Consider the following 26586-nt stretch of genomic DNA (forward strand, 5'->3'; position numbering starts at 1 on the left):
GCACTAAACCAACAGTTTGCACTACTACGAAACTAGAAGCTGACCTCTACACTAGCAGTAGACATGTTTTTGTTACTTGTGCCAACCCAGTCAATGAGGAATACCATCCTGAAGGCAAATGTGTTGACATAGAGGAGATCAGTCTCTCCAGAGTGTTTGAGCAGCGGAGACCCGTGTTTGTCCCTCTGACCTTGGGTAACAACACATAGATCAACCAGGCAGGACATTTAAATACCCTTGACAGGCCCTGCATATACAGAACAGAGGCTCCAGAAGCACTCAGGAAATTACCATGTCTGTTTTACATGCAACAGCCCTCGAAGCATTCAGATAAGGCGCTGGTTTTAACAGTTAACCCCGTCTGTCACCTGATGACAGGTCGAAACAGCATGCCCGTCCTGTATCATTCTAAATAAGGATGAGCACACAGCAATCTTTCAAACCAACATGCTTGGTATGGTAATTTATGTTGCGATATAGCAGGCGTGGACCTGAGCTATGTGCACGAGCTTCTTTCCGGTGTTCTACCTCTAACGCATGAGAGTTTCTAGATCAGCAATCCCACTCAAAGAGTCGATCAGGTACAGAAAATGGATAGACAGCTCGTAATTGAAGTACCTGGCCTAAACTAACATATAACATATTTTGCAGGCACACAGCCAGGGGCGATGACCCCACTCCCTATTGGTGTCTGGGGGGGGGGGGGGGGGTGTAATGGAGAAGAAAGACATTTCCATATGTGACAGCACACATTTAACACTGGCATGTCCCAGAATCAATTTAAGCAAGAGTAGAGGAGTTAAATTATCCTTAATGTTTCTACTTTCACATAGGCCTACATGTGTTTACTGAGGAGGAACAGAGGATGAGGGCATCCCAGAATAGTCTACTAGAAAGACAACCTGCCATTTCGGACACATCCAGGATACGTTTAGGGTTAGAAGGTGATAATAATTAATCATTTATTTCCTCCCGTCCTGGCCCTCCCAGAAGGAGGAGGGAAACACCTGATTAAAAACAGGCGGTTCTATTGGCGGGTGTGTCGGCTCATTAGCTAACCGAGCAGAAGGCACCCGGCTAATTGAACTGTCAACTTTAATGTCCTCGGTCGCTGCTGCAGGGACGAGAACGGAAAAGATGAAGCCCAGATTAAACTTGGTTAGAAAATATATACCTGAAGTGTCGTGGATGCTCATGAGGACAAACAGGAGCTATATGATTAGATCAGGGAAAGTTATCAATCACCCGCTTTTATGCCTGCCAGTCTGTCCTGAAGGTTTGAGGGTATGGTCAATGGGAAGTATAATCACATCAAATCTAACAGCCATTTTGTTCCTTCTTTTAGGAATTCCCTGCAATAGTTTAACAGCCGTCGTGCCTTTGTAATGTCGTAGAACCTATCAATACACGTGTAATTCGTGGTTTTTTATCAATTATTGGGTAAACAGGGTTATTGGAATTGACATCAATCTGCATACAGCAGAGCTTGCTTTAACATACGCTTTATTAGCCCGTAAACTGGTTAAAGATAAAGGAGAGAGTTGTTTTTCTTGTAAAAGCTCTGGGCCAAGTGCGAACCGGCACTGTAGCGGAGGCAGCGCAGACCGCAGGACCAGGCCACACCGCAGGGCTTGTTAAATTAGCCGGCCCATCGGTGCCCCCAGGCGCGCTCCGAGTGACTACAGCCCAACCGTACCGCAGCCTTGGTCGTGGCATAACAGATGTTTGAGACAGCTCTCCAATCCCAATCAGTCCCTTCACCTCCCTTTCTCCACTCTCATTGTGCTGCATGCCTACGTGTGTCTGTTCGCCGCGGCGGTAGAAAATCACCTCGTTCACAGAGTTAGCATCCAGCAGTAATTATCGGCCAACACGCCCCCCCCAACAAACCCTCCAGCCCCCTTCATTGTGTTGACGTGTCACCGCGGCCGCCATCGTTAATCACGTCATTTAGGACTGAGGTGAACCCGGAGGCCCTGTGCCGCCCCTCTGCCTACGGCTGGTTAGTGAGGAAATGTTCAGTGTTCCGTCCCCTCCCAGCTGGGTCACGGAAATACAAGGACACAAAGAAAGACACGGCACAGAGGGGATGATTTTCTTTTTATTGTTTTGTCATATCTGTCAAGTGTCTAGACATGACGGCCTATCCACGCACTATTCAGCCAGTTCTGAATTAGTTTTTTTAATTATTTAATACGTCTTGTTCTTGTTTTTCATGGTTGGGTTTTATTTATTCAAGTATTCATATATTATGTTTGTAATTTGTTTTTGTTAATGTAGGATGTGAGAAACTTAAAATAACGGCAAGAAATATTTACAATAAGGGGAACCTAAAAACTAATTTTCATTCGCTGCATGTGCATTAATAAAATAGTAAAAAGACTGAAAGTTAATAAAACCAGTCTACACCATTTCCTGGTTGCACCTCATTGGTCCACTGATGAAATGTCAATGGAATTGGCTCTTACATAAAGTAGGCCTATGTTTTGTCTAGCAGAAGCCTGGGCTCATGCAGTCCAAATTTGTTTGATTCCTGTCCTGGGATCCCCCCACACGTCAGATATATGCACCTAGGATTGTGATTCGCATTCGCACCGTTGGCTAAATTGCGTTATTAAGGATAGGCTTATTTTCGCTGAGTATAACATCTAGCGTTCAACTATAGCGCTGTGTTCTCTCTGCCTTCTTTGGCTGCGATGTAGTCCAGAGGTCAGAGAGGGGCAGCAGGGCATCCAGGGAAACCCCTGAATCTCCGAGTCACATTTGTATATGAATGACTGAGGGTTGAATGGCTCCTTTACTGCCTACGGTTGGGCTATAGTGTGGCTGCAGCCCTCATCTCGTCCCCTCCAGCCGGACAGTGGGTCCATAGTGTGTATGTACCCTATTGGCTTTTCTGAGCATCTGTGCGCTCCTGACTGTCACTTCAGAAGTTCACTTTAGTTTACTGTATGTTTAGCGAACAAACAAAGAAGGAATTGTGCACAATTAATATATAATTGGAATTCGTTTGTAAAGGCGCTGCGTCTTAATTCTAGCATGTGGTTGCAAAAACTGTCCCGCATAGCAGCACATGCTAAATAAATGGCGATTTCCTTTTGTGTCAAAGCCTCAAAGCCAACAAGAAAATGCTATTTTTTTATTAAGCATATTTCCAGTTTCTTTAGGACGGTTTCCTGTTGTATGAAAATCAATTAACCAAGATCCAAAATGCTGAGAAAATATTTTAAATGGATTTCCCACCATTGCATTTACTATTTAAGTGCATTATTTGACCAATGTTTCTTTTTTCCATGCTACCCAGGTATGGGCAATAAAGGCGGCTATTGTTCAAAAGATCATACAATCAACAACACCTGACAGTGTGGAACTGATCATATCATATTTACAGTCATAGACGTTTTACAACGTCTGGTAGCCTATACAGCTACAATGCATGCCTTTGTTTTACTGGTCAGACATCAGCCATAAACCATCATCAAAAGGCCATGATGCTATGCTAACTATAATGATTGTTTGATCGGTCCTTTCATACCTTGCGTAAGGGCCTATCGGACGATCACAGAGTGTGTAATAATGATTTTACAACCGGAATTTACGGTCATAACTTTCACACGTAAGAATTGCCATAGAAACGAGCGAGATCAAAGAGAGAGAGATCAAAGCATATGCAGATATGATGATTATACAAGTTTCTTTTTTCCTCAAAACACTTCCAGTAAACCAGACACCTTTTCCAAACAGTATCACTTGCAGGGGATGTTTTATTTACACGATTCTCCCAGCCAAAGAACGGTTCTATGAGTTCCAACCTAGTTAATGAATGACGGGAACGCGTTTAATAAATTACCGCTATCTCAGTAATGGATTGACCGTAATTGGGGTTCCAAGGTCTGGCTAGATGTGATGATTTATCTGGTCATTCGAAATGTGTGGGAATTAGCCTAATTAACAGGCTAGCAGGCCATCCGCCCACTCTTTCCCATGCATTGGGGGAAAAAACACTCTGTTTACATATACATTTATCAAAGATACGGTAGTTAGGGACTGCTCAGACCCTGGACTGCAGTCTCTCCCGGATTATAGCCTACGCGTTTGTGAAAATCACTGAAAACGTCACATTTCTCGGTTCCAAATAACATGAACCGACATTGTGGTAGAGGTAGATATTATTTCTGTAGATGGCCTGTTGATTATAGCACACAGGTGTAGTCTGTTTGTCTTTGATTTACACTGGTAGGCTCCTTATCAGCGCTGAACAAACTGTTCTATGACTAAATTAACCGCAGAGTTTGTCTATGATTAGGTATAGTTATGATTAGTGGAAAAAATCCCTTAAAGAGTGAGACGCGTTTCCATCAACTTCAGCAGGCGATAATGGTGTTTGTGATGGATGATAAGCACCGTAATGCTCTTGCTTTTTTAATAAGTTTAATATCATTAAAATGAATTATATCATTAATACAGGCCTATCAGTTATAGAGTGATGGGTTCAATCGACCTTTATATTTGCTGTACAGGTGTGTGTGTGAATACTACAGAATTACACCAGTGGGTAAACGGTTTTTATAAAGATGTTTCCCAAGGAATGACACGGTCTCACTCGTTTACAATTGTTTTGTTTTTAAAAGATGAAAACAGTGTCGGAATGATTGCAAATAGAGGTTGGAGGATGTCAAGGGGCAGTTCGCAGACTATTCGAACCCAGGCCAAATATGTCAGCCACTTACTGAAACCTCTTTAGACACCATATAGGTACGGCAAGTGAGAGAAAACCATGTCTCATTGGCAGCAGTGAAAGCTAGAAAATAGACGGGCATATTAAGATTAAGGTCAGATAAATTATACAACCCTTTGACCCTACAATGAATGCACACTTTTCGAACCCTATATTCAATGTCCTTTAAAATGTGAAACTTAATATATTCGTTATATCGCCCATTCGTTACCGCAAATCAATATACAGTATACAAACAAACAACATTCCAACATCCCAAAGAACATTTCATTCATTTGTGTATTTGTTGTGTATGCTAGTTGTGTCGTGTTTTTCTTTATGCATTTGTTTTATTTGTGTCTGTGCTGTAGATACATAAATAATAATAATGGTGATTCTTGAACAAAAGTGTCTAAACTATGGAAACCCTCCTTCAACAACACGTAGAAAAATTACAAAGCGGGACTACCACACTCCACAGAAATACAAGCACATTTTTCGTTTGCAGTTGTCCGAGATACTATTTGATAAGTCAGGCTTTTAATCTAGACAGTATGTTTAAAAACAGACGCGAATGTACCTTAACAAAATGTTAGCCATAGTAGAACATAATCTGGAATTACTCTTTAAAACAAAGGGAGAAAAAAACAGTTTAGGCCCATGCTAATTATTTTCTGCATGTCCAACTGTATGGGTTATGATCTCATGTTTAATCATTATAGCCTATTCACTTTCAAAGGGATAATGTAAAACTTGTTTTATATGGGGGGAAAAACGAATGCCGTATCATAGCAATGTTGGCTACATTTGTTTATACGAATTTGTTTCACACGCTATGTTAAATTATACTCAAAAGGCTTAAAGACTTATGGCCAAGCTTGTTCTTTATTGTCTAACAAACGAAAACTGTGTCTAAATGTGAAGACTGAAATGGTTAATCCCAACTGTGCTTTTAAGATTTATATTGGGTTGAGATAAACCTATTTACTACACAACATAAGGTTATTTCTCTGCAGAATGGATGTAGGCTATGTTTACTCGGAAATTCCAGTGATTTTCTTCCTGGAGTATGCTAGGCTATAAAATAAAACTGCAAACTATTTCAACATTAAGGACATTGTATAGAAATAGTAATCTATAAATCCATGTATTGTAGGCTGCAATCGATATTTTTATACACCCCAAAACAGACTAAATGTATTCTAACACGGGCTTCATTTTGTAAAAATTAAGGTTTTTAACTCAATTGCTCCTCATCTTACTGAAGATTTCTCATTAGTTATTAAGTCGGATTGTGTTGCTTTCTATAATGGCAAAAACAACAACAATCACTGTTTGATTCTGACGTTTTCATGTTTTTTTTTTCCTTAACGAGTTTGAGCAGCACATATTGTCTTTTAAATGTATTTTTCGACACCATTGTTGCAGGTTTAGGGTATTTCGGCGTGTGCCGGCGCTGAGTGGGGAGCGTGTGACAAACTCGAGCGCACTGGCACGGGTGAATGGGAATGTAATTAGCTAATTACAAAGCTGTCTGGGGCTCTGACCCTCGCGTGCACGCTGAGATTATAGCCAATCAGATGCCGTGTTGGGGAGGTTCAACTGCAGAGCAATGTGAGAAGAGTTCGCAATAGCTGGTGGAAAAATATTATAGGCTTCAGAGTTGAGGAAGGATCCAAGACTGGACGAGCTGCTAGAGAAATTCCGTTACAACAAAGACTGAAAAGGGATATAGTCCAGAACTTTACGTTTCAGTTGTTATTTAAAGTTAAAAACTGAAACGGTAGGCTTGCACCGTATGAAAAGCATTGTTTGACAACTGAATTATAGATTGATTCGTTTTTGCCCAGAACAGGGCTGCAACTTTGGTCAAACAGGGCTGAAACACCTCTTGTTTTTCTTACTCATATTCGAGGACTAATTCATCCCTGGGACACAAGGTTAGTTAAATTAACTGGTAAAAACAAGATCATATTCATTTCGGCGCAGAAAAACTATAGCTTAACAGTCATAACACATAAAAAGAAGCTGATTGGTAACCCACGTTTTGAGTTGGTCAAATAGAGTTTCACGAATACAATGGCGAAATCTAAGAACTTTGGAATCGATGCGCTGTTGGCGCACCGGGTGGACCGGGATAGCTTTCCGGGACTGTGTTCTGAGGATAACCCTGTCTCGTGCCACCGGTCGGAGACACCATCCCCGCGGAGGACCTCGAACGGTATCCACATTCAGGCGGGACTTATTCCCAAACCGGGTGTAATGAACTTCTCTCACACTGGATTGAGCCAGTTGTCTCAGGGGGGCTTCCCAGGAATGTATCCGACACATATGTACCCCATTGCGGCCCTGGGGGGCCAGCACCCAGCATTCACTTACCCTGGCTTCGCCCATCTTGCCCAGCCTTACCCAGAGCATTTGAAGGCGGCAGCTATGTCTGGGTTCCCGCTAGAACACTGGATTAGAGCTGGAATGGTGATGCCGAGACTAGGGGACTATTGTGGTAAGGAGCCGTCCGTTTGGATTTATTTTGAATATATTTAAAATAACTAGCCGACAACACTGCTCCATTTAAGTTAGCTAAGAACCGAATGTTGTCTAACCCTTTGAAACCAAATTCATATACTGGATCTGCATTACCCTACTTCGGTAGTTTATTTTTATTTTTATTGAATTCATTGATTGCATTATTTTGCATTTTATTTCGTTGAACATTGTCCATTTACTACAATTAAGTATTCATCAAGTGGATATTAGAGTTGGCTACTATTTATTATTTTAAGTCACGGAATGTTATGTAGGGCCTATTATAAAATTCGTTATTAATTGAGAAATGATTGAGGGGAATCAAACATTAACCGCCTTTAATTGAGCTACATCCGGAGGCTTTTTACTCTTTACTTATTTGCCTGAATTCATTTACCTTTTTCATAAATAAAATGTCAATTCATATGTTATAACCAAGTGGACGATTTAACAATATAGCAATAAACACCTGAAGCAATAAGCCTATTTCAATAAAGTCCTCGGTATACATTCATATAGCATTTTCATTAAGATAATGGCACTGAGTTTTATAGGCCTGCTAAAGCAATATGTCCTCGCCCTCATGGCAACTGTAAACTGAAGTCCAATAAAAAATATCAGGAAAGGACAGCTGTTGAGGTAACATTTTACAGTCGCTATTTTATCCTGTCTTGGACTTCACATGCGAAATGTCCACAAATTATGCACACGTTCATTCTCATAATGCTGCATGAATGTGATTTTATGTAATCCATTTTCTTGTGTATTATTCTAATGATTAGGCCTTTATTATTAAAAAGTGATTGATAACGCCTGTCTCACTCCCCAGCTTCTCCTCAGACAGGTCTGATGGGCAAGTGTCGGAGGCCCAGAACAGCCTTCACCAGCCAGCAGCTTCTACAGCTGGAGAATCAGTTCAAACTCAACAAATACCTTTCCAGACCCAAGCGGTTTGAGGTGGCCACCTCTCTAATGCTCACTGAGACACAGGTAAGCAGCTACAACAGGAAGATTATTTAAGATTTAGTAAATTCACCTGCAATTGAGTGTCATTGATGTTAAAGATCAGGAGTCGAGTTTATTTGACATTATTAAAATGATTCCATTGGAAATGGTACTCACCAAAGATCTCATTATGAAAATGGAATTTAAGCAGAGCAAGATATCGATGGAATGCATTATAGACTACATAGAATATACACTAACGAATTGTGGCAGATGCTCTCATCCAGAATCACTTTCAGTAGTCAGTGTTTGCCATCCTGTCCCAGTGCGGGAATTGAACCCACAACACTGTCGCACGTGCCACATTCTACCAGTTGAGCTACACAGGGTTAAGCAGCATATTGTTTGACTGGTCTGTTCAGTCCTTCCCCGGCCTAATTCTCCCATTCCGTCCAGGTGAAGATCTGGTTCCAGAACCGGCGCATGAAGTGGAAGCGGAGCCGCAAGGCCAAAGAGCAGGGCGCCCAGAGCCAGGGGGACTCGGACTGCCCGCACGGCGGAAAGCAGGGTGTCAAGACCGAGTCCGGGGTCACTTGCAGCTCTGGAACCCCGGACCGAGACCGCCAAGACGAGGAGGACCTGGAAGGCGAGGAAGAAGACGATGAAGGGGAAGACATGCTTAGTGCCGGCTTGGGGTCTCGTCCGACAGATTTCCTGAGGCACAATGCGACGGAGCTCGGCTACAGCTCTCAGGGATCCTACTCGGATGATGAATTAGAGCAGGCCCGACCGGGGTTGGAGCGGAGGGTGACCGCAGGGCTATGAGGAGACGGGATTCCATGGGGGCATCCCAACTGGCACCATATCCCCTAAATAGTGCTCATAGATCTGGTCTAGATCTGGTAGTTCAGTTAATAGGGGATAGGGTGCCAGTTGGGATGCCAGTCATCCTCGTTAGTGACTAGTGATCAGGACTGTGCATGCATTCCAAATTAGCCATAAGACAGTAATTTTTGCGTTATTGCTAATATTTTCTCTTTTATGCTCATTGTGATTTTCTCTTTGCCAAATGTCACACTGTGTTGTTCGATTGTCTTCGGTGTCGCTGATGTCAGTCTGAAATGCCTCTTGTTGAACAATCTGCAGTACGTTTCACAGTCCTATTTTATCAATCTTCCCCCCAAAGGTTTGTCCTACTTTTATTGTAGATGTTGGCTTTGACTAGCACTGTTATTCTTTTATTCAACTCACCAAAAAGGATGATTACCTCCAATGAAGAGTTTTGCTCTCATTTTCCTGCAACTTGATGCAGGCATCTAATCTGTCTGAGCCAACTTTGAACGGGATCTGAACTGTTACTTTTCACTTTCGCTCAGGTTTGAACAGCTGTACACACACTCTCCACTACACATACCTTATTGCTTTTAAAATTAACCTTGTCTTATCTAGGTAAATTGTCGATTACTTTCTGTCATGTTGTGTATTATTTAAACGTGTTTTTATAAGTAATATATTTATTGAAAATATAACACTAGTGCTCTTATGATTTATGAAAGAAATATTTAAAAGAAGGTAATCATTAAAGTCGTGGATGCAATGTTGTAATTGCAAAACCTCATAGAAGTTGCTAGCAACTGTTTCTTGATGAACCTAACTCAATAATAAATATATGATTTGGCATTCTATTAGAAACTTCTATTAGGAAAAAAAAAATATGAGTTCTGTTTACCTAATTATGCTGCTCAGTATTTTTAATACAGGCATATTTACAGCAAACGTTGGCTTCTGATAATGAAATGATTTACTTTATTTTATACTGTTTTGCAGTGAGGTAAAGTAGTTCAATGGTACATTTATGCAAATGCATCTCTGCCCTACTCATCATAGTCAGCAGCAGTCCACTCAGCTTCTGTTTTAACCTCCAAATGACACCCAGTGATTCAACACATGGATGAATCTACACCAGTGTACAGTGGAGAGGAGAATTTATGGTCATGGCTTTCAAATATGAATTACAGATGGCAGGTTTACTGATAGTCAAATAATTAAGTTAATGATGAGGAAGTAAAATAATCACGATGATGTCAGCAAGGCTATTTAATGTGTGGAGAAGTAAATTATGATTATCTCAGACTGAATGGAACTTTACTGGAAGCCAGAAAGAGAGAGGTGATTAAATAGAGTGTGACTCCCAAAGAGTGGTGTTATATATATCCACTCCACAATACCGGTAATTTATTTATTCAATAATGTTTTTTATGATTGTATTGTTGGTGATTTGACAGACATTACATATTCCCTAAATTATTAGGAAGGATGTGATTTCGTTCAGATGAGATTAAATGTTTACTCCTTGACATAATTTCTTATGCGTAACCAAAACAATTTATAGCAATAGCATACAGATTAGAAGCCAAAGGGTTTATGGTGTCCAGACCTTGTTTTGATAACTGTTGCAGGTATAATTGTTTTTATATCTAGTTGGTGCCGGATAACACCTTATCTGAACGTGGAGGTGAATGGATTCGGAATTCCAAAGGTCCTGTTCAAAAGAGGTGGTGAACTAAGATTCAAACAGTTACAAAGAGTTGTCCCAGGTATTACAAATTAGAAAAGTTTATTTGAATAAATATATTCAACAGTCCCCAAAGACTCTAGACTCTAGAGAGTTAGTATTGAGGTATGTGTCCTACGGAGCACATCCGATGCTATTCTGGTTCATATCTAGCTGCTCGCGCAGCCAGGAAGTGTATGTACCACAATCTCAACACGCTGGAGGGGATACACTCTCTGCTCCTCTACATTGAGATCACACGTACCCAAGCTGCCACAAGGAGACGTTTGACTGCAACGAGGCAAGGCAACCATATTCCATTACACTGCACAGGTATCAACCCGATTTCACAGAGGGCCTAGTGTATGCTGGTTTAGTTCCCAGTTCCCAGACCTAAAACACCGGGTGAGGTTAGAACCTAACCAATTAGTGACCTAATTAATCAATCAAGTACAAGGGAAGAGCGAACACCTGCAGACACTCGGGCCTCAGTGGAACCAGTTAGACACCTGTACGTTACGGATACCCAAACCCCAATTGCATCGCTCATTCAACTCAGCGTGACCCCTGCGCAAATCTTCGAGCAGGATTCACAGCCTGATCTCCTTATAATGAGGCAGTGACTTTACCACTACACTATTCAGAGGTAGGCCATTGTCATTAGATTTTAATTTGGAAATCAGGTCAACTAATCATTGTCTTAAATCAGTGGCTCCCAACCTTTTTCAGTTACTGTACCCCCAAAAAGAATTTGCACTGCTTGGAGTACCCCTGAATTACCCACTCATGTTAATTTCACTAGTAAGTCTATGGTGTCATGAGTGTTTTCAAGTACCCCCTGTGGAAAGGCCAAGTACCCCCAGGGGTCCTAGTACCCCTGGTTGGGAACCACTGTCTTAAATAAAGAGTCGATGTATTACAGCTGTATGCAGGAAAAAAAAATATTTTTTGCAATCCCTTCCTTTAACCCTTTCTCTTAACTTATTCTAAACCAGGTTAACAAACATAAACAGTTCTCACAGCCTATAGTGTAATCCTCCAAAGAACTAGACTGCATCTTTAAACCTACCGTTGTTTCGGCTTTCCTATCGCCAGGAATTTGCTGGAGAATATAAATGTCCCCCTTAGGCTGCCGTCGTTGCTATGGAGACAAAAACAATTCCATCCTGTTCATGACAACTTGCGCAAGGATGACTGCTTTAAGTTGGTATAGACAATTAGACAATCACTAAATCAAACCTTTGCTACATTTATATTTATTTTTTCGGCAGCAATTGAATCAGGTAAGGCCAAGGGCTCTAAGCAAAAAGCAAGCTGTCAGAGGTCTTACAAAAAATATCCACGGGTGCAACTCTTAACGTCGCTAGATAGCTTGCTAGCTAGCTATACTAAAGTAGTGCCTAGCATTCTTTTTTTTTTGCCAAAAAAGCTTTTACTTATACAGGACCTCCTCTCTAGTTTTGATGACAAACCTGTGGAAAAAATATACTTATAGTATTGGCTTGAATGTTTGCCAATAAAACGAGTACATATCAAACATGCCCTTTTTATTGGTTAGTTTTGTAATATCAGCAACATGACCTAGTACAATACTAGCTAGTAAAATAAATCTCGTGTGGTTGGACCAATCAGCAAATTATTTAATCAGCGACAGATTGGATAAGTAATCCCTGTTATTGCTCATTTCTCCCCATGCCTTCTTGCCCAGTCATTTCACTTAAGGTAATAAGAAATGGAAAGCAAGGGAATGAATGACGGGGTCCATAAATCGAATGGCTGTTTTGTTTTTGTGATAATAAAGGAGAAAGATATATTTTTTTCCCGTGGCATCAGATATGCTGACATGGTAGATGACCTCACATCTGAATGTGTACGGGAATCCATATCTTATTGATTGATCAATATATACAAAACAGTTATGGTGAGCTTGGGTCGTGCATCAGCCCAGCATAAGCAGGATTAAGCAACAAGGTTTATAGGTCTTGTGGTATATGAAACATTTACAACGCAATGCATGGAGTGCCTGGATTTAGCCCTTAGCTGTGGTATATTGCTATTGAAAACAGGTACTAATGCAATTAGGTGTAGAACACAATAACGTTCCGTGGTGTTATACCTGTGGTATACTTAAGAAATAAGGCCAGAGGGTGTGTGGTATATGGCCAATATACTATGGCAAAGAGCTATTCTTATGTGCCTAGACACAGCACTTAGTCGTGGTATATATTGACAATATACCCAAAAGGCCCAAAACCCTGTTATAAGCTGGTTACCAACACTGATATATACCACGAGACCAAGCCAATCAGCATTCAGGATTAGTAAGGTTTATTTAATGACCTGTAACCGATTCCCTTTATGTGTACAGTTCTAGTAAAGATGTTTTTCACCCAGCTTCACGTTGTCTTTCTTCCTAGAGATGTCGGCCGAGGTCATGGGGAACTCTGTCCAGGACTGTGGTGTCTGGACTGACACCCCTGGTTATGAAAAGAAAGTAAGAAGTAATTAGCTATTTATTAAAGTTTTTCTTGATACCATTTTAGTTGGTTTAATGAAAAACAATCAGATGGGCTACAGTTGCTCTGGCAGATGAAACTTTAAGCTAAAGCTAGTGGAGCAGCACCCCCTAGTGGCACTATGCATATACTACACACTGTGGCATTGCTATGTTATCACTGACTGTAGCAGGTTTGTCTCTAGTCTTTAATGTGCATATTCTGATGAGGGCTTTTTCCTCTTTGCCAGGAGACCCCATTTAGCTCAGTTCTTGTGGAGTTACATTTGAATTGAAGTCATTCTTATGCAGACAACATAGAGTAAAGGTTACATACTTTTTCATACTTTGTGTTACTGCCCCCCACGGGGATCCAACCCAGAGCCCTGCCATTGTAAGTGTCACAATTTACTAACTGAGCTGCATGGGGCCCCTTGTCTGCAGTTAGTCTGTTTTGCCTCACTGTCATGCCTCACCCAGGGCTTAAGACCAGACCTGCAGTGTCCAGGGGCTCTGCAGGGGAAGATGCCCCCACAGCGGTGCTGCTTCCTTGGGGTGGAGACGAGGACAGAGCTGCGGTGGGAGAACTGGAAGCTGGGAGGGGAGTTCACTAAGACCCTGCTGCTGAAGAACGTCCACAGCAAACTGCAGAAATTACGCTTCAGGTGATGCGAGTTTAGGAAATGTCTCTCTAGGACTTTGTAGTGCATTAACATTGACTGGAGTCAGTTAGAAACAACACGCAACTTGCAGGAATTAGATTAGAGAAGAGAGTAACATCCAGGAGGCTCATTGATGGAGATAGAACAATGTAATGTTTTGTAATTGTCTTTCTCAGGGCTCCTGTGTTTAGTAATGTGTTCATTGTCTTTCTCAGGCTCCTGTGTTTAGTAATGTGTTCATTGTCTTTCTCAGGCTCCTGTGTTTAGTAATGTGTTCATTGTCTTTCTCAGGCTCCTGTGTTTAGTAATGTGTTCATTGTCTTTCTCAGGCTCCTGTGTTTAGTAATGTGTTCATTGTCTTTCTCAGGCTCCTGTGTTTAGTAATGTGTTCATTGTCTTTCTCAGGCTCCTGTGTTTAGTAATGTGTTCATTGTCTTTCTCAGGCTCCTGTGTTTAGTAATGTGTTCATTGTCTTTCTCAGGCTCCTGTGTTTAGTAATGTGTTCATTGTCTTTCTCAGGCTCCTGTGTTTAGTAATGTGTTCATTGTCTTTCTCAGGCTCCTGTGTTTAGTAATGTGCTCATTGTCTTTCTCAGGCTCCTGTGTTTAGTAATGTGTTCATTGTCTTTCTCAGGTCTCCTGTGTTTAGTAATATGTTCATTGTCTTTCTCAGGTCTCCTGTGTTTAGTGATGTGTTCATTGTCTTTCTCAGGTCTCCTGTGTTTAGTAATGTGTTCCTTGTCTTTCTCAGGTCTCCTGTGTTTAGTAATGTGTTCATTGTCTTTCTCAGGTCTCCTGTGTTTAGTAATGTGTTCCTTGTCTTTCTCAGGTCTCCTGTGTTTAGTAATGTGTTCATTGTCTTTCTCAGGCTCCTGTGTTTAGTAATGTGTTCATTGTCTTTCTCAGGTCTCCTGTGTTTAGTAATATGTTCATTGTCTTTCTCAGGTCTCCTGTGTTTAGTGATGTGTTCATTGTCTTTCTCAGGTCTCCTGTGTTTAGTAATGTGTTCCTTGTCTTTCTCAGGTCTCCTGTGTTTAGTAATGTGTTCATTGTCTTTCTCAGGTCTCCTGTGTTTAGTAATGTGTTCCTTGTCTTTCTCAGGTCTCCTGTGTTTAGTAATGTGTTCATTGTCTTTCTCAGGTCTCCTGTGTTTAGTAATGTGTTCATTGTCTTTCTCAGGTCTCCTGTGTTTAGTAATGTGTTCATTGTCTTTCTCAGGTCTCCTGTGTTTAGTAATGTGTTCCTTGTCTTTCTCAGGTCTCCTGTGTTTAGTAATGTGTTCATTGTCTTTCTCAGGTCTCATGTGTTTAGTAATGTGTTCATTGTCTTTCTCAGGTCTCCTGTGTTTAGTAATGTGTTCATTGTCTTTCTCAGGTCTCCTGTGTTTAGTAATGTGTTCATTGTCTCTCTCAGGTCTCCTGTGTTTAGTAATGTGTTCATTGTCTTTCTCAGGTCTCCTGTGTTTAGTAATGTGTTCATTGTCTTTCTCAGGTCTCCTGTGTTTAGTAATGTGTTCATTGTCTTTCTCAGGCTCCTGTGTTTAGTAATGTGTTCATTGTCTTTCTCAGGCTCCTGTGTTTAGTAATGTGTTCATTGTCTTTCTCAGGCTCCTGTGTTTAGTAATGTGTTCATTGTCTTTCTCAGGCTCCTGTGTTTAGTAATGTGTTCATTGTCTTTCTCAGGCTCCTGTGTTTAGTAATGTGTTCATTGTCTTTCTCAGGCTCCTGTGTTTAGTAATGTGTTCATTGTCTTTCTCAGGCTCCTGTGTTTAGTAATGTGCTCATTGTCTTTCTCAGGCTCCTGTGTTTAGTAATGTGTTCATTGTCTTTCTCAGGTCTCCTGTGTTTAGTAATATGTTCATTGTCTTTCTCAGGTCTCCTGTGTTTAGTGATGTGTTCATTGTCTTTCTCAGGTCTCCTGTGTTTAGTAATGTGTTCCTTGTCTTTCTCAGGTCTCCTGTGTTTAGTAATGTGTTCATTGTCTTTCTCAGGTCTCCTGTGTTTAGTAATGTGTTCCTTGTCTTTCTCAGGTCTCCTGTGTTTAGTAATGTGTTCATTGTCTTTCTCAGGTCTCCTGTGTTTAGTAATGTGTTCATTGTCTTTCTCAGGTCTCCTGTGTTTAGTAATGTGTTCATTGTCTTTCTCAGGTCTCCTGTGTTTAGTAATGTGTTCCTTGTCTTTCTCAGGTCTCCTGTGTTTAGTAATGTGTTCATTGTCTTTCTCAGGTCTCATGTGTTTAGTAATGTGTTCATTGTCTTTCTCAGGTCTCCTGTGTTTAGTAATGTGTTCATTGTCTTTCTCAGGTCTCCTGTGTTTAGTAATGTGTTCATTGTCTCTCTCAGGTCTCCTGTGTTTAGTAATGTGTTCATTGTCTTTCTCAGGTCTCCTGTGTTTAGTAATGTGTTCATTGTCTTTCTCAGGTCTCCTGTGTTTAGTAATGTGTTCATTGTCTTTCTCAGGTCTCCTGTGTTTAGTAATGTGTTCCTTGTCTTTCTCAGGTCTCCTGTGTTTAGTAATGTGTTCATTGTCTTTCTCAGGTCTCCTGTGTTTAGTAATGTGTTCATTGTCTTTCTCAGGTCTCCTGTGTTTAGTAATGTGTTCATTGTTTTCTCAGGTCTCCTGTGTTTAGTAATGTGTTCATTGTCTTTCTCAGGCTCCTGTGTTTAGTAATGTGTTCATTGTCTTTCTCAGGCTCCTGTGTTTAGTAATGTGTTCATTGTCTTTCTCAGGTCTCCTGTGTTTAGTAATGTGTTCATTGTCTTTCTCAGGCTACTGTGTTTAGTAATGTGTTCATTGTCTTTCTCAGGTCTCCTGTGTTTAGTAATGTGTTCATTGTCTTTCTCAGGTCTCCTGTGTTTAGTAATGTGTTCATTGTCTTTCTCAGGTCTCCTGTGTTTAGTAATGTGTTCATTGTCTTTCTCAGGTCTCCTGTGTTTAGTAATGTGTTCATTGTCTTTCTCAGGTCTCCTGTGTTTAGTAATGTGTTCATTGTCTTTCTCAGGTCTCCTGTGTCAAAGTTCTTCACCACCCTGTTTCCACAGATGATCACTTTGAGTCCTGGAACCTCGTTCTCTCTTCCCATTACGTTCCGACCACTGGACAGGGTATTAATACATGTATAATCCTGGGACTATTAATCCCATATTCAGTTAGAAACTTCTGAGCATTTGGGATTGCAACTGTTTTAGTTACGCTTGAAATAGTTAGTACACAATAACAAAGCGGCATCCCTGAAAAGGGATGTGGCAATGAGACAGTTTTCGTCTGTGTCTGTGATTGTTGTGTGTTGTCTGTTGACCAGTGTGACTACCAGGACAGTATAGAGTTCTCATCTGTGTCTGTGATTGTTGTGTGTTGTCTGTTGACCAGTGTGACTACCAGGACAGTATAGAGTTCTCATCTGTGTCTGTGATTGTTGTGTGTTGTCTGTTGACCAGTGTGACTACCAGGACAGTATAGAGTTCTCATCTGTGTCTGTGATTGTTGTGTGTTGTCTGTTGACCAGTGTGTCTACCAGGACAGTATAGAGTTCTCATCTGTGTCTGTGATTGTTGTGTGTTGTCTGTTGACCAGTGTGTCTACCAGGACAGTATAGAGTTCTCATCTGTGTCTGTGATTGTTGTGTGTTGTCTGTTGACCAGTGTGACTACCAGGACAGTATAGAGTTCTCATCTGTGTCTGTGATTGTTGTGTGTTGTCTGTTGACCAGTGTGACTACCAGGACAGTATAGAGTTCTCATCTGTGTCTGTGATTGTTGTGTGTTGTCTGTTGACCAGTGTGTCTACCAGGACAGTATAGAGTTCTCATCTGTGTCTGTGATTGTTGTGTGTTGTCTGTTGACCAGTGTGTCTACCAGGACAGTATAGAGTTCTCATCTGTGTCTGTGATTGTTGTGTGTTGTCTGTTGACCAGTGTGACTACCAGGACAGTATAGAGTTCTCATCTGTGTCTGTGATTGTTGTGTGTTGTCTGTTGACCAGTGTGACTACCAGGACAGTATAGAGTTCTCATCTGTGTCTGTGATTGTTGTGTGTTGTCTGTTGACCAGTGTGTCTACCAGGACAGTATAGAGTTCTCATCTGTGTCTGTGATTGTTGTGTGTTGTCTGTTAACCAGTGTGACTACCAGGACAGTATAGAGTTCCAGAGTAACGACGGGTCCTTCACGGTGACTCTGAGTGCGACCCTCCCCCGCCACGCCCTGGACCTACCCGAGTCTGTCCTCGTGCCTCCCTGCGCTGTTCTCCACCAATCACAGACCACCTTTATGTTCCGCAATATCAGGCAGGTGACACCCACTAACCAGGATGTTTGAAGGGATCACCACGAAGGTTCAAATCGTATGGTGAGGAGTCCTGTCGTTTGACAGGCCTGGTGATCTGTGGGTCACTGGTTCTGTGCTGTCTGACTGCAATGTGATGATCTCAAGCAGTGTCCAGGTTGTGGCTTCTGAGTGCGCTGGTTGGTTCTGAGGCTGTTTATTTACCCCTGTTCCCTCCAACACCCAGTAAGCTCCAGACATGGTTCCAGTGGGAGGTGTCCTGTCCCTTCCAGCTGTCTCCAGAGAGAGGAGTGCTGCAGGCCCACCAGGAGTGTCAGGTCACGGTGCTCTTCAGACCACAGGAGGCCCTGGTCTACCAGGTGGAGGCCAGCTGTGTCTTCGGAGAGGAGGGAGAGAACAGCTGTACTGTCTTACTGCAGGGCCTGTGTGAGTGACAGACTGACAATGCCAAAATGAATGAAACTCTTTCATGAGGTTAATGAGGGCTGCACGGTATATTGAAAGCAGGTGATTCACCACGAACCAGGCATGACAGGATATGTTTTCACAGTAATTATTCGTTCATTTTGCCATTACAAACGATTTATGTGTTCCACAGCCAAGTACCCGTTCCTTCAGGTCAACGCCTCGGGCCAAGAGGAGGGGTTCAAGGTGCTGGAGTTTGGCAGCGTGCCCGTGGGCTCCACGGCAGAAAGACACTTGGAGATCCTTAATCCGTGCTCGGTGTGTTCACCCCTCCTGTACACAGTGATCCTTTGACCAGAGCTTGTCATTACATTGAACCCCCTCAACCCCCCCCCCTTTCATTTTCTACCAGATAACGACTTCCTTCAGTGTGTCCCGAATGCGTCACCCAGCGCTGTCTGAGTCTTTGTTCCAGTGCAGCGTCCAGAAGGGGGAGTTGGCCCCTCGGACCTCCATTAAGGTCCCGGTGTTGTTTACTCCTCTGGAGGTGGACAGTTCCTCTGTGGACTACCTGTCTCTCAGGTGGCCCGGAGCTCTCAGCAAAACCCTGATCAAAGTCACCGGCGCCTGCATAGGTACACAACAGGAGCAAGCCTCTCTGGGCCTCCCAAACCTCCTCTCAGGCCTCCACAGAGGTTTCCCTTATTTGGTTGAAGCCCTGATTGGACTCACCTGCTTCAGTCAGTGACTGAATGAGGTTTGAAATGTCTGGAGAGGCCGGTGGAGAGTTTGGCGAACGCTGTTCCGGATCTGAGCGGAACGTCCTTTGACACCCCCCTGTGTCCCGCAGGCCCCCGGGTGACCCTGTCCTCCTCTGTGCTGGACTTTGGCTGCGTGGAGGAGGGGCAGGAGGCCAAGCGCTCTGTCGTCATGGTCAACTCGTCTTCGGTGGAGGCGCGCTATCAGTTTGACCTGGATGCCTCTGGCAACGGTGTCTTCAGCCTGGAACCAGCCTGGGGGGTCCTGCCGGCCAACAGCAGCCAGAGCCTGAAGCTGACCTACAGACCTCAGCACCCCATCGGACACCACCGTAGACTGGCCTGTCTGCTGCTGCACAGGGTGAGCCTGAGCAACTACACAGGACACTATCACTAGATTATCACTGTACTATCACTAGATTATCACTGTAATATTACTATATTATCATTGTACTATCACAATACTATCATTAGATTATCACTGTACTATAACTACACTATCACTACATTATCACTGTACTATCACTAGATCATCACTGTGCCATCACTATACTGTCACTAGATTATCACTGTAATATCACTATACTATGACTGTACTATCACTAGATTATCACTGCACCAACACTGTACTATCACTAAATTATCACTGTACTGTCATTATATTAACACTGTACTATCACTGTACTATCAGTATGATGATGATAATGATGAAATGCCTGTTGTCCTTCCTGCTTAGGAGCCTCTGTTCCTGGATCTGCTCGGCACCTGCCACTCTGAGCAGCAGACGCCAGCCACCCTGAGACCCAGACACCTGGTTCTGTACCAAAAGAACTGGTCCCGTGGTCTGACCTACTACCCTCCAGATGTGCTCAGTGCCATGCTGGCAGAAGGCAAGCTCCAGGTGGACCAGGAGGGAGCTCTGCTGTTACAGGAGGTGTGTGCAACACATGACGACTCCTCTCTCGACTGCGCTGTTGAATAGCTGGAGTTTCAGTTGAAGTCTGTGAAGTCAATGAGAACATTGCTTTGACTGCGTCCCTGATCACCGTGGCACCTCCTCAGTATTGTTCACAGCCTGATGTCGTGGTGCCTGAGGAGAGAAGCCCAATGGAGGAGTATTACCAGGACTGTGCCGGGGGCATCATGGACGCCGAGCCAGGGGTCAGACTCTCCTCCTCCCACATCACGGTGGACCCCCCGGAGCTGACCTTCTACAACAGTTCCTCCTCCTCCTCCCAGTCGGTGACCGTCTACAACCACACCAAGGTTGGTATGACTGGAAGAGGACTGGCGACCACTCTGGTTCTGGTCCGGTAGCCCCTGGGCCTCTGCTTTGCTCCTCTGGGTTCATCTGTAGGCCAGGTGACAACTGGTGGATGAATGTGTTGATTTCATTGAAGGGCAAGCTCAGCCTGTTCTGGACGTCGGCTAAGGACTCCACCTTCTCCGTCTCACCCTGGTCATGCGATCTGGGACCCCTGAAGTCGACCTCGTTCAGGGTCAGCTACACTCCCCGGCAGCAGAATACCTTCCACGGGGCACAGCTGGAGTGCTTTGCTCTGTACAAGGTAACATTCAGCAGGCGGAGTGGTGAGTCACGTCCGTTCTGCCTCACTCTCTCCGCGCTGTGAATGGGGGGGGGGGGTGACTCCTGCACAGCAGTGGATCTTTAGGCTCAGTAATGAATGAGACTCTCATGGAATTCCAGGTCTAGTTGCGGTTACAGGGATTCTTTTGCCGACCTCGCTCTCTCCCTCTCTCTCTCTTTCTGTATTTCTCTCTCTCTCTGCCCTTTTCTGTCTCTCTCTCTCTCTTTGTCCAGGTGTTGAGGGATTTTACGCTGGTAGATGAGCGAACCCTGTGTCCCTCCTGGTGTGTGACAGTCCGGGTCAGTGGACACTCTTTCCAGCCTGACCGGGAGCACTTCATACCCCGCCTCTCCCTGCAGCGCCCCCAGGTGGTGGGTACCGTCATTATTTTATGGCATTCTTCCTCTCCTTTTGATCTTCTTCCTTTAGTTTTTTCTCAGACACTTTAGATGAATCCTCCTCCTCCTCCTCATCATCATCATCGCTGTGTGATTCGTCCCTCCCTCCTGTCCAGGTCTTCCCTCCTCTCAGCCTGGTCTCATACCGTACCGTGCTGTTGGAGAACCTCGGGGACCTGCCCCTGGTCTTCAGGCTGGACCCAGAGGAGTGTCCGTCGGTCAGTGTTCGGCCCACCAGCGGCCTGGTCCTGCCGGGACAACACCAGATCCTTACGCTCCGGGCCGCCCCGGCAGAGCACTGTCCTGTCCGGTTGCCCATCTCCTTGCATCTCAACTCCAGCCCCAGATACACACAGGTTGGTGGGACTGATGTCAGCAGAACGGGCTAACGGACCAGTTTAGTCTGTTGTCCCACACACACGGGGGACTAGGACTAACTCTAGCCCATTACCAGGGGAATAACTCCAGCCCATTACCAGGGGACTAAATCCAGCCCATTACCAGGGGACTAAATCCAGCCCATTACTAGGGGACTAACTCCAGCCCATTACCAGGGGACTTACTCCAGCCCATTACCAGGGGACTAACTCCAGCCCATTACCTGGGAACAAACTCCAGCCCATAACCAGAGGACTAATTCTAGGCCATAACCAGGTGACTAATCCCAGCCCATTACCTGGGAACTGACTCCAGGCCATAACCAGGGGATTAACTCTAGCCAATAACCAGGGGACTAACTCTAGCCCATAACCAGGGGACTAACCCCAGGCCATAACCAGGGGACTAACTCTAGCCCATAACCAGGGGACTAACCCTAGCCCATTACCTGGGAACTAACTCCAGGCCATAAGCAGGTAGAAACATTCTCCTCCTGTCATTTTATCCAGAAATCACCTTGCATCATAAGTGTCCGGTCGGGCCGAGCCGAGCCGGTCTGATGATGTGTGTGTTCTGGACTGACTTGTTGGAGTCTGTGTGCGTTAGTGCCCGGTCGGGCCTAGCCGGTCTGATGATGTGTGTGTTCTGGACTGACCTGTAGCAGCTGCGGGTGGTCAGCGTGCTGGAGAAGCCGCGTGTGTGTCTGGAGGGCGACGGCAGCCTGTTCTTCAAACCCACAGCGGTGGGCTCCTGCTCGCAGCGACCCCACAGGGTCAGGAACCTCAGCAGCCTGCCTCTACGGTTCCTCTGGAGGATCTCCGGACCTGACCGGCGCCTCCTCTCTGTGGAGCCTGAGACGGGCGTCCTGCTGCCCAACGACACCATGGTGAGAGGAGGAGAGGAAGGCTGGGTGTCTGAACATACATGATACTCACACACTGTTGATTTAAAGTCGTCGTTAGAACTTTGTCTCTTGGCTGAACGGTTTCATTTCCCTTTAAGTTAGAAATGACTGATTAACGGGAGTGGATTCATATGATTGTTGGGATGAATAAAAATGTGTGATTCCTATTTGACCTGTGTTGGTGAATGTTTGAACTGTGTTGGTGAATGTTTGAACTGTTTTGGTGAATGTTTGAACTGTGTTGGTGAATGTTTGAACTGTGTTGGTGAATGTTTGAACTGTGTTGGTGAATGTTTGAACTGTGTTGGTGAATGTTTGAACTGTGTTGGTGAATGTTTGAACTGTGTTGGTGAATGTTTGAACTGTGTTGGTGAATGTTTGAACTGTGTTGATGAAGTGGCGTTTGTGATTTTCATTATCTTAGGTGCAGACTTGGTCCTTCACTCCATCAGAGGAGATGGTTTACAATCTGAAGCCCAAACTGACCTTCTGGCCAATCCAGATGCCTGGTTGCAGGAAGTCCCGCCTCCCCTTGAAAGTTGTGGGCATGGCCTCCAAAGGTTCCATCCAGGTGATTGACTTCTCCAGTTCATGAGTTAAGGAGAGTGTTCAGAGGCCAGGTACATCAGGAGGCGGTAAAGTGAGAAATAGTTCCATGGCTCTGGAGATCCGAACCCCATTTGGGATGACTTAAGACTTTTATAATGACTTATATCTTTCTTGCTTTGTCTCGATCCTTTTCCTCCCCTGCTGAGCTGACCACTTGACAGTGCAGGTGACATGTAGTCTTTTTAATATGCCGTGACTCCCCTTCCTCCAGAGTGTTATTTAGGTACTTCCTTCCCTCCAATCAGGGTGTGTTATGTCATGACTCCCCTCCCCCCAGTCAGTGTGTTATGTCATGACTCCCCTCCCCCCAGTCAGAGTGTGTTATGTCATGACTCCCCTCCCCCCAGTCAGAGTGTGTTATGTCATGACTCCCCTCCCCCAGTCAGAGTGTGTTATGTCATGACTCCCCTCCCCCCAGTCAGAGTGTGTTATGTCATGACTCCCCTCCCCCCAGTCAGAGTGTGTTATGTCATGACTCCCCTCCCCCCAGTCAGAGTGTGTTATGTCATGACTCCCCTCCCCCCAGTCAGACTGTGTTATGTCATGACTCCCCTCCCCCCAGTCAGACTGTGTTATGTCATGACTCCCCTCCCCCCAGTCAGACTGTGTTATGTCATGACTCCCCTCCCCCCAGTCAGAGTGTGTTATGTCATGACTCCCCTCCCCCCAGTCAGAGTGTGTTATGTCATGACTCCCCTCCCCCAGTCAGAGTGTGTTATGTCATGACTCCCCTCCCCCAGTCAGAGTGTATGTTGTGACTCCCCTCTCTCCAGGCAGAGTGTGCGGTGCTGGCCCTGGGGGAGGTGTTGGTGGGAGATTGCAGGACCTTCCAGGTTCCTCTGATGAACAACAGCACCTGTCCTGTCACCTTCTCCCTGACCGTGCTGCAGAGGCTGCTTGACGGGGACCAGGCTGAGGATGTCCACGGTGACCCTGTCGGTATGACAAATACCTTGATGACCTGTGACCCTTCGGGTGTTGTCTCATGAGAACACAGCTCCTCCAGGTTCATTGAGTAATATATTGGACCTGTCCTGCATCTTGCAGCTCTGGAGTTGGACTCTATGAGAGGCACCATCCCAGCTCAGTCCAGGCTGCTGATCCGGTCAACAGTGAGGCCTGCTAGGAGGGCTAGATACTGCTGGGAACTGACCTACCAGACACTCAGCTCTGCAGGTACAGCTGGCCCACAGCCATGAGAAGTGCGGACCGTAGCGGGACGTAACCTTTGACCCACACCAGTCGGTCTTGTCTTTCCCCCGTATTGTTCCTGTTCCTCACACCTGTCCTGTCTTTGCCACGGTCTCCTGTCCGGTCCCAGGGTGTGTCCTGGAAGTCCCCCAGCCTCTCTGCCAGGTGCAGGCTGAGGGGGTGTTTCCCACCCTGGAGGTGACAGACGGCCGCTGTGCTGGCAGCATGGAGGGGCTCAGCAAATTGCAGCTCTGGAGCCTCTTCTCACTGGACCACCTCAATTCCTACCTGAAGAGAGACCCCGCCCCGCCAGAACTCACCTACCGCGTCCCCACCAGACACAGGTCAGTTTCCCAAACTCTGCCCTTGGGACCCCAGTGGATCAAATGTTTGTAACTTGTCAAATACTTTCAGGGTTGGTATCAATTCTAATATAAGTAGATTTTAATTGAGAAATGAGAATTGGCCCTAACCCATACACATCCACATCTGCAATATTACTTATTGCTACTCGGCAGACATGGGTTGTCCTATGAACATTCTGGTGACTTCTTAAGAGGCTTTCTTCCTTTTGATTGGTCTGGATTAATTGCTACGTACCGCACTGTATGTGTGCTTCTTTACCCCTCCAGTTTACGTCGCTGCCCCTCCGTCTTCACGTCAGCCATGTTGGATTTTGACTTCAGTGCTGCTCCACTGGGCTCGGCTCCCTCCAGCGTGCTTCTAATGTTTGAGAACACTGGCAACATCCCTGTTGAGTGGTCAGTACCTGTCAGATACTCCCATATGTCACCATGCTATGCTGTACTGGGTCATGCTACGCCATGCTGGGTCATGCTATGCTATGCTAGGCTATACTGGGTAATGCTAGGCTATCCTGGTTCATGCTAGGCTATCCTGGTTCATGCTAGGCTATGCTATGCTGTGGCATGTTAGGCTACACTGGGTCATGCTAGGGTATACTGGGTCATGCTAAGCTATCCTGGGTCATGCTAGGCTATGCTATACTATGCTAGACTATACAGGGGCATGCTAGGTTATACTGGGTCATGCTAGGGTATACTGTGTCATACTAAGCTATCCTGGGTAATGCTAGGCTATTCTGGGTAATGCTATTTTGGGTCATGTTAGGCTGGCTATACTGGGTCATACTAAGCTATCCTGGGTCATGCTAGCCTATGTTATAGTATGCTAGACTATACTGGGTCATGCTAGACTATACTGGTTCATGCAAGGTTATACTGGGTCATTTATTGCCTGCAGCCCAAAATGTATTGCCAACAGCCCAACATTTCTTTCTCTGTGGCAAGGAGTTGTAAACACCAACAGATGCTTCATCGTAAGGTCCTGTCATTCGCGTCCCCCCCAGGTCATTTCTGTTCCCAGAGGACCAGCAGATAGAGCTGGAGTACTGGGCTGAGACGGGGGAGTTTAGCAGCACAGAGCTGCACCAGATGAAGGTCCAGGATAACAGGCTGTTCAACATAGAGCCCCGCTCTGGAAAACTACAGCCAGGACAGCAGAGAGCAGTGTCTTTTACCTACAGGTGTAGACACACACACAGTATGCCTTTGCTGTCATATGGGGAAAAAGTACTATCGTTAACAAATGATCCAATGTTTTTTTCCATTCTTTGTGTTCTTCATCCTCTGGTCATTCTTCTTAGACATGACTTTACTGGTCCGAACCGCCTCCCAGTCCTGTTCAAGCTGTCTCATGGCAGAGAGATCCTGGTGTGACTCCATATTTCTTAATCTCCTTTAAATCCTTACGTCTGTTAACACCTGGTTTTAACACGCAACCTCCATCCATTCTGATTAGTGCGATTGAAAGATTGCTATGAGACCATACATGTGATAATAGCTGAGATCGGGTAAAAAGATCAGGATGATGGATGGGTTTTTAGAGGCAGGTCTGAACAGGGGTTTACGTCCGTCTCGGTCTTATTAGATGTCTGGGTTGAGAAAGGTTCATTGGAACTGAACCGTACCTTCTGTTCGTTCTGTCTCCCGTGTGTGTGTGTGTGTGTAGTTGAACTTCATGGGGGTGACAGTGTTGAAAGACAAACCCTACCTCCGCCCTACCTCCACCAAGCATGTCTTTGCCCCCGTCGCCATTGGAGGGTTCAGTCCGCCTAAACAGGTCAGTAACTCAGTACGGCCTTCATAATAATGTG

General features: G+C 44.6%; 2 protein-coding genes across 4 annotated transcripts in view; both read left to right on the forward strand.

Moving 5' to 3' along the window:
* The first annotated feature begins 5832 nt into the window (after positions 1–5832).
* mnx2a (motor neuron and pancreas homeobox 2a) lies at positions 5833–10084 on the forward strand. The gene is made up of 3 exons (XM_010904186.3): positions 5833–7220; positions 8073–8233; positions 8645–10084. Exons 1-3 carry the CDS (start codon positions 6797–6799, stop codon positions 9011–9013), a joined length of 954 nt encoding a protein of 317 aa, XP_010902488.2. The 5' UTR covers positions 5833–6796; the 3' UTR covers positions 9014–10084.
* A 1803-nt stretch (positions 10085–11887) lies between these two features.
* The window catches only part of cfap65 (cilia and flagella associated protein 65), a 29384-nt gene continuing 14685 nt past the window's right edge, over positions 11888–26586 (forward strand). Inside the window, exons 1-23 of one of the 3 annotated variants that reach the window (XM_020041171.3) lie at positions 11888–12025; positions 13160–13236; positions 13717–13901; positions 16898–17000; positions 18014–18180; positions 18405–18604; positions 18777–18901; positions 18996–19218; positions 19434–19702; positions 20078–20275; positions 20404–20607; positions 20742–20909; positions 21164–21301; positions 21445–21684; positions 22368–22592; positions 23035–23181; positions 23993–24158; positions 24267–24395; positions 24541–24754; positions 25043–25171; positions 25780–25956; positions 26077–26143; positions 26442–26552. In XM_020041171.3, the coding sequence (XP_019896730.2) occupies positions 13162–13236; positions 13717–13901; positions 16898–17000; positions 18014–18180; positions 18405–18604; positions 18777–18901; positions 18996–19218; positions 19434–19702; positions 20078–20275; positions 20404–20607; positions 20742–20909; positions 21164–21301; positions 21445–21684; positions 22368–22592; positions 23035–23181; positions 23993–24158; positions 24267–24395; positions 24541–24754; positions 25043–25171; positions 25780–25956; positions 26077–26143; positions 26442–26552 (3660 nt within the window). In that variant the 5' untranslated portion in view covers positions 11888–12025; positions 13160–13161. Of the gene's footprint in view, positions 12026–12982; positions 13237–13716; positions 13902–16897; positions 17001–18013; positions 18181–18404; positions 18605–18776; positions 18902–18995; positions 19219–19433; positions 19703–20077; positions 20276–20403; positions 20608–20741; positions 20910–21163; positions 21302–21444; positions 21685–22367; positions 22593–23034; positions 23182–23992; positions 24159–24266; positions 24396–24540; positions 24755–25042; positions 25172–25779; positions 25957–26076; positions 26144–26441; positions 26553–26586 lie in introns of those variants that run through there. The other 2 variants (XM_020041172.3, XM_034288701.1) reach the window with 2 other exon arrangements.

This window comes from Esox lucius, chromosome 20 (genome assembly GCF_011004845.1).
Source record: "Esox lucius isolate fEsoLuc1 chromosome 20, fEsoLuc1.pri, whole genome shotgun sequence".
Taxonomy (NCBI): domain Eukaryota; kingdom Metazoa; phylum Chordata; class Actinopteri; order Esociformes; family Esocidae; genus Esox; species Esox lucius.

Excerpts from the sequence above, each read along its gene's own strand:
- mnx2a (XM_010904186.3), top strand. The coding sequence starts at position 6,797 with ATGGCGAAATCTAAGAACTTTGGAATCGATGCGCTGTTGGCGCACCGG. Across the intron at positions 7,221-8,072 it reads GAGACTAGGGGACTATTGTG|CTTCTCCTCAGACAGGTCTG; the intron begins GTAAGGAGCCGT and ends CTCACTCCCCAG. Across the intron at positions 8,234-8,644 it reads TAATGCTCACTGAGACACAG|GTGAAGATCTGGTTCCAGAA; the intron begins GTAAGCAGCTAC and ends CATTCCGTCCAG.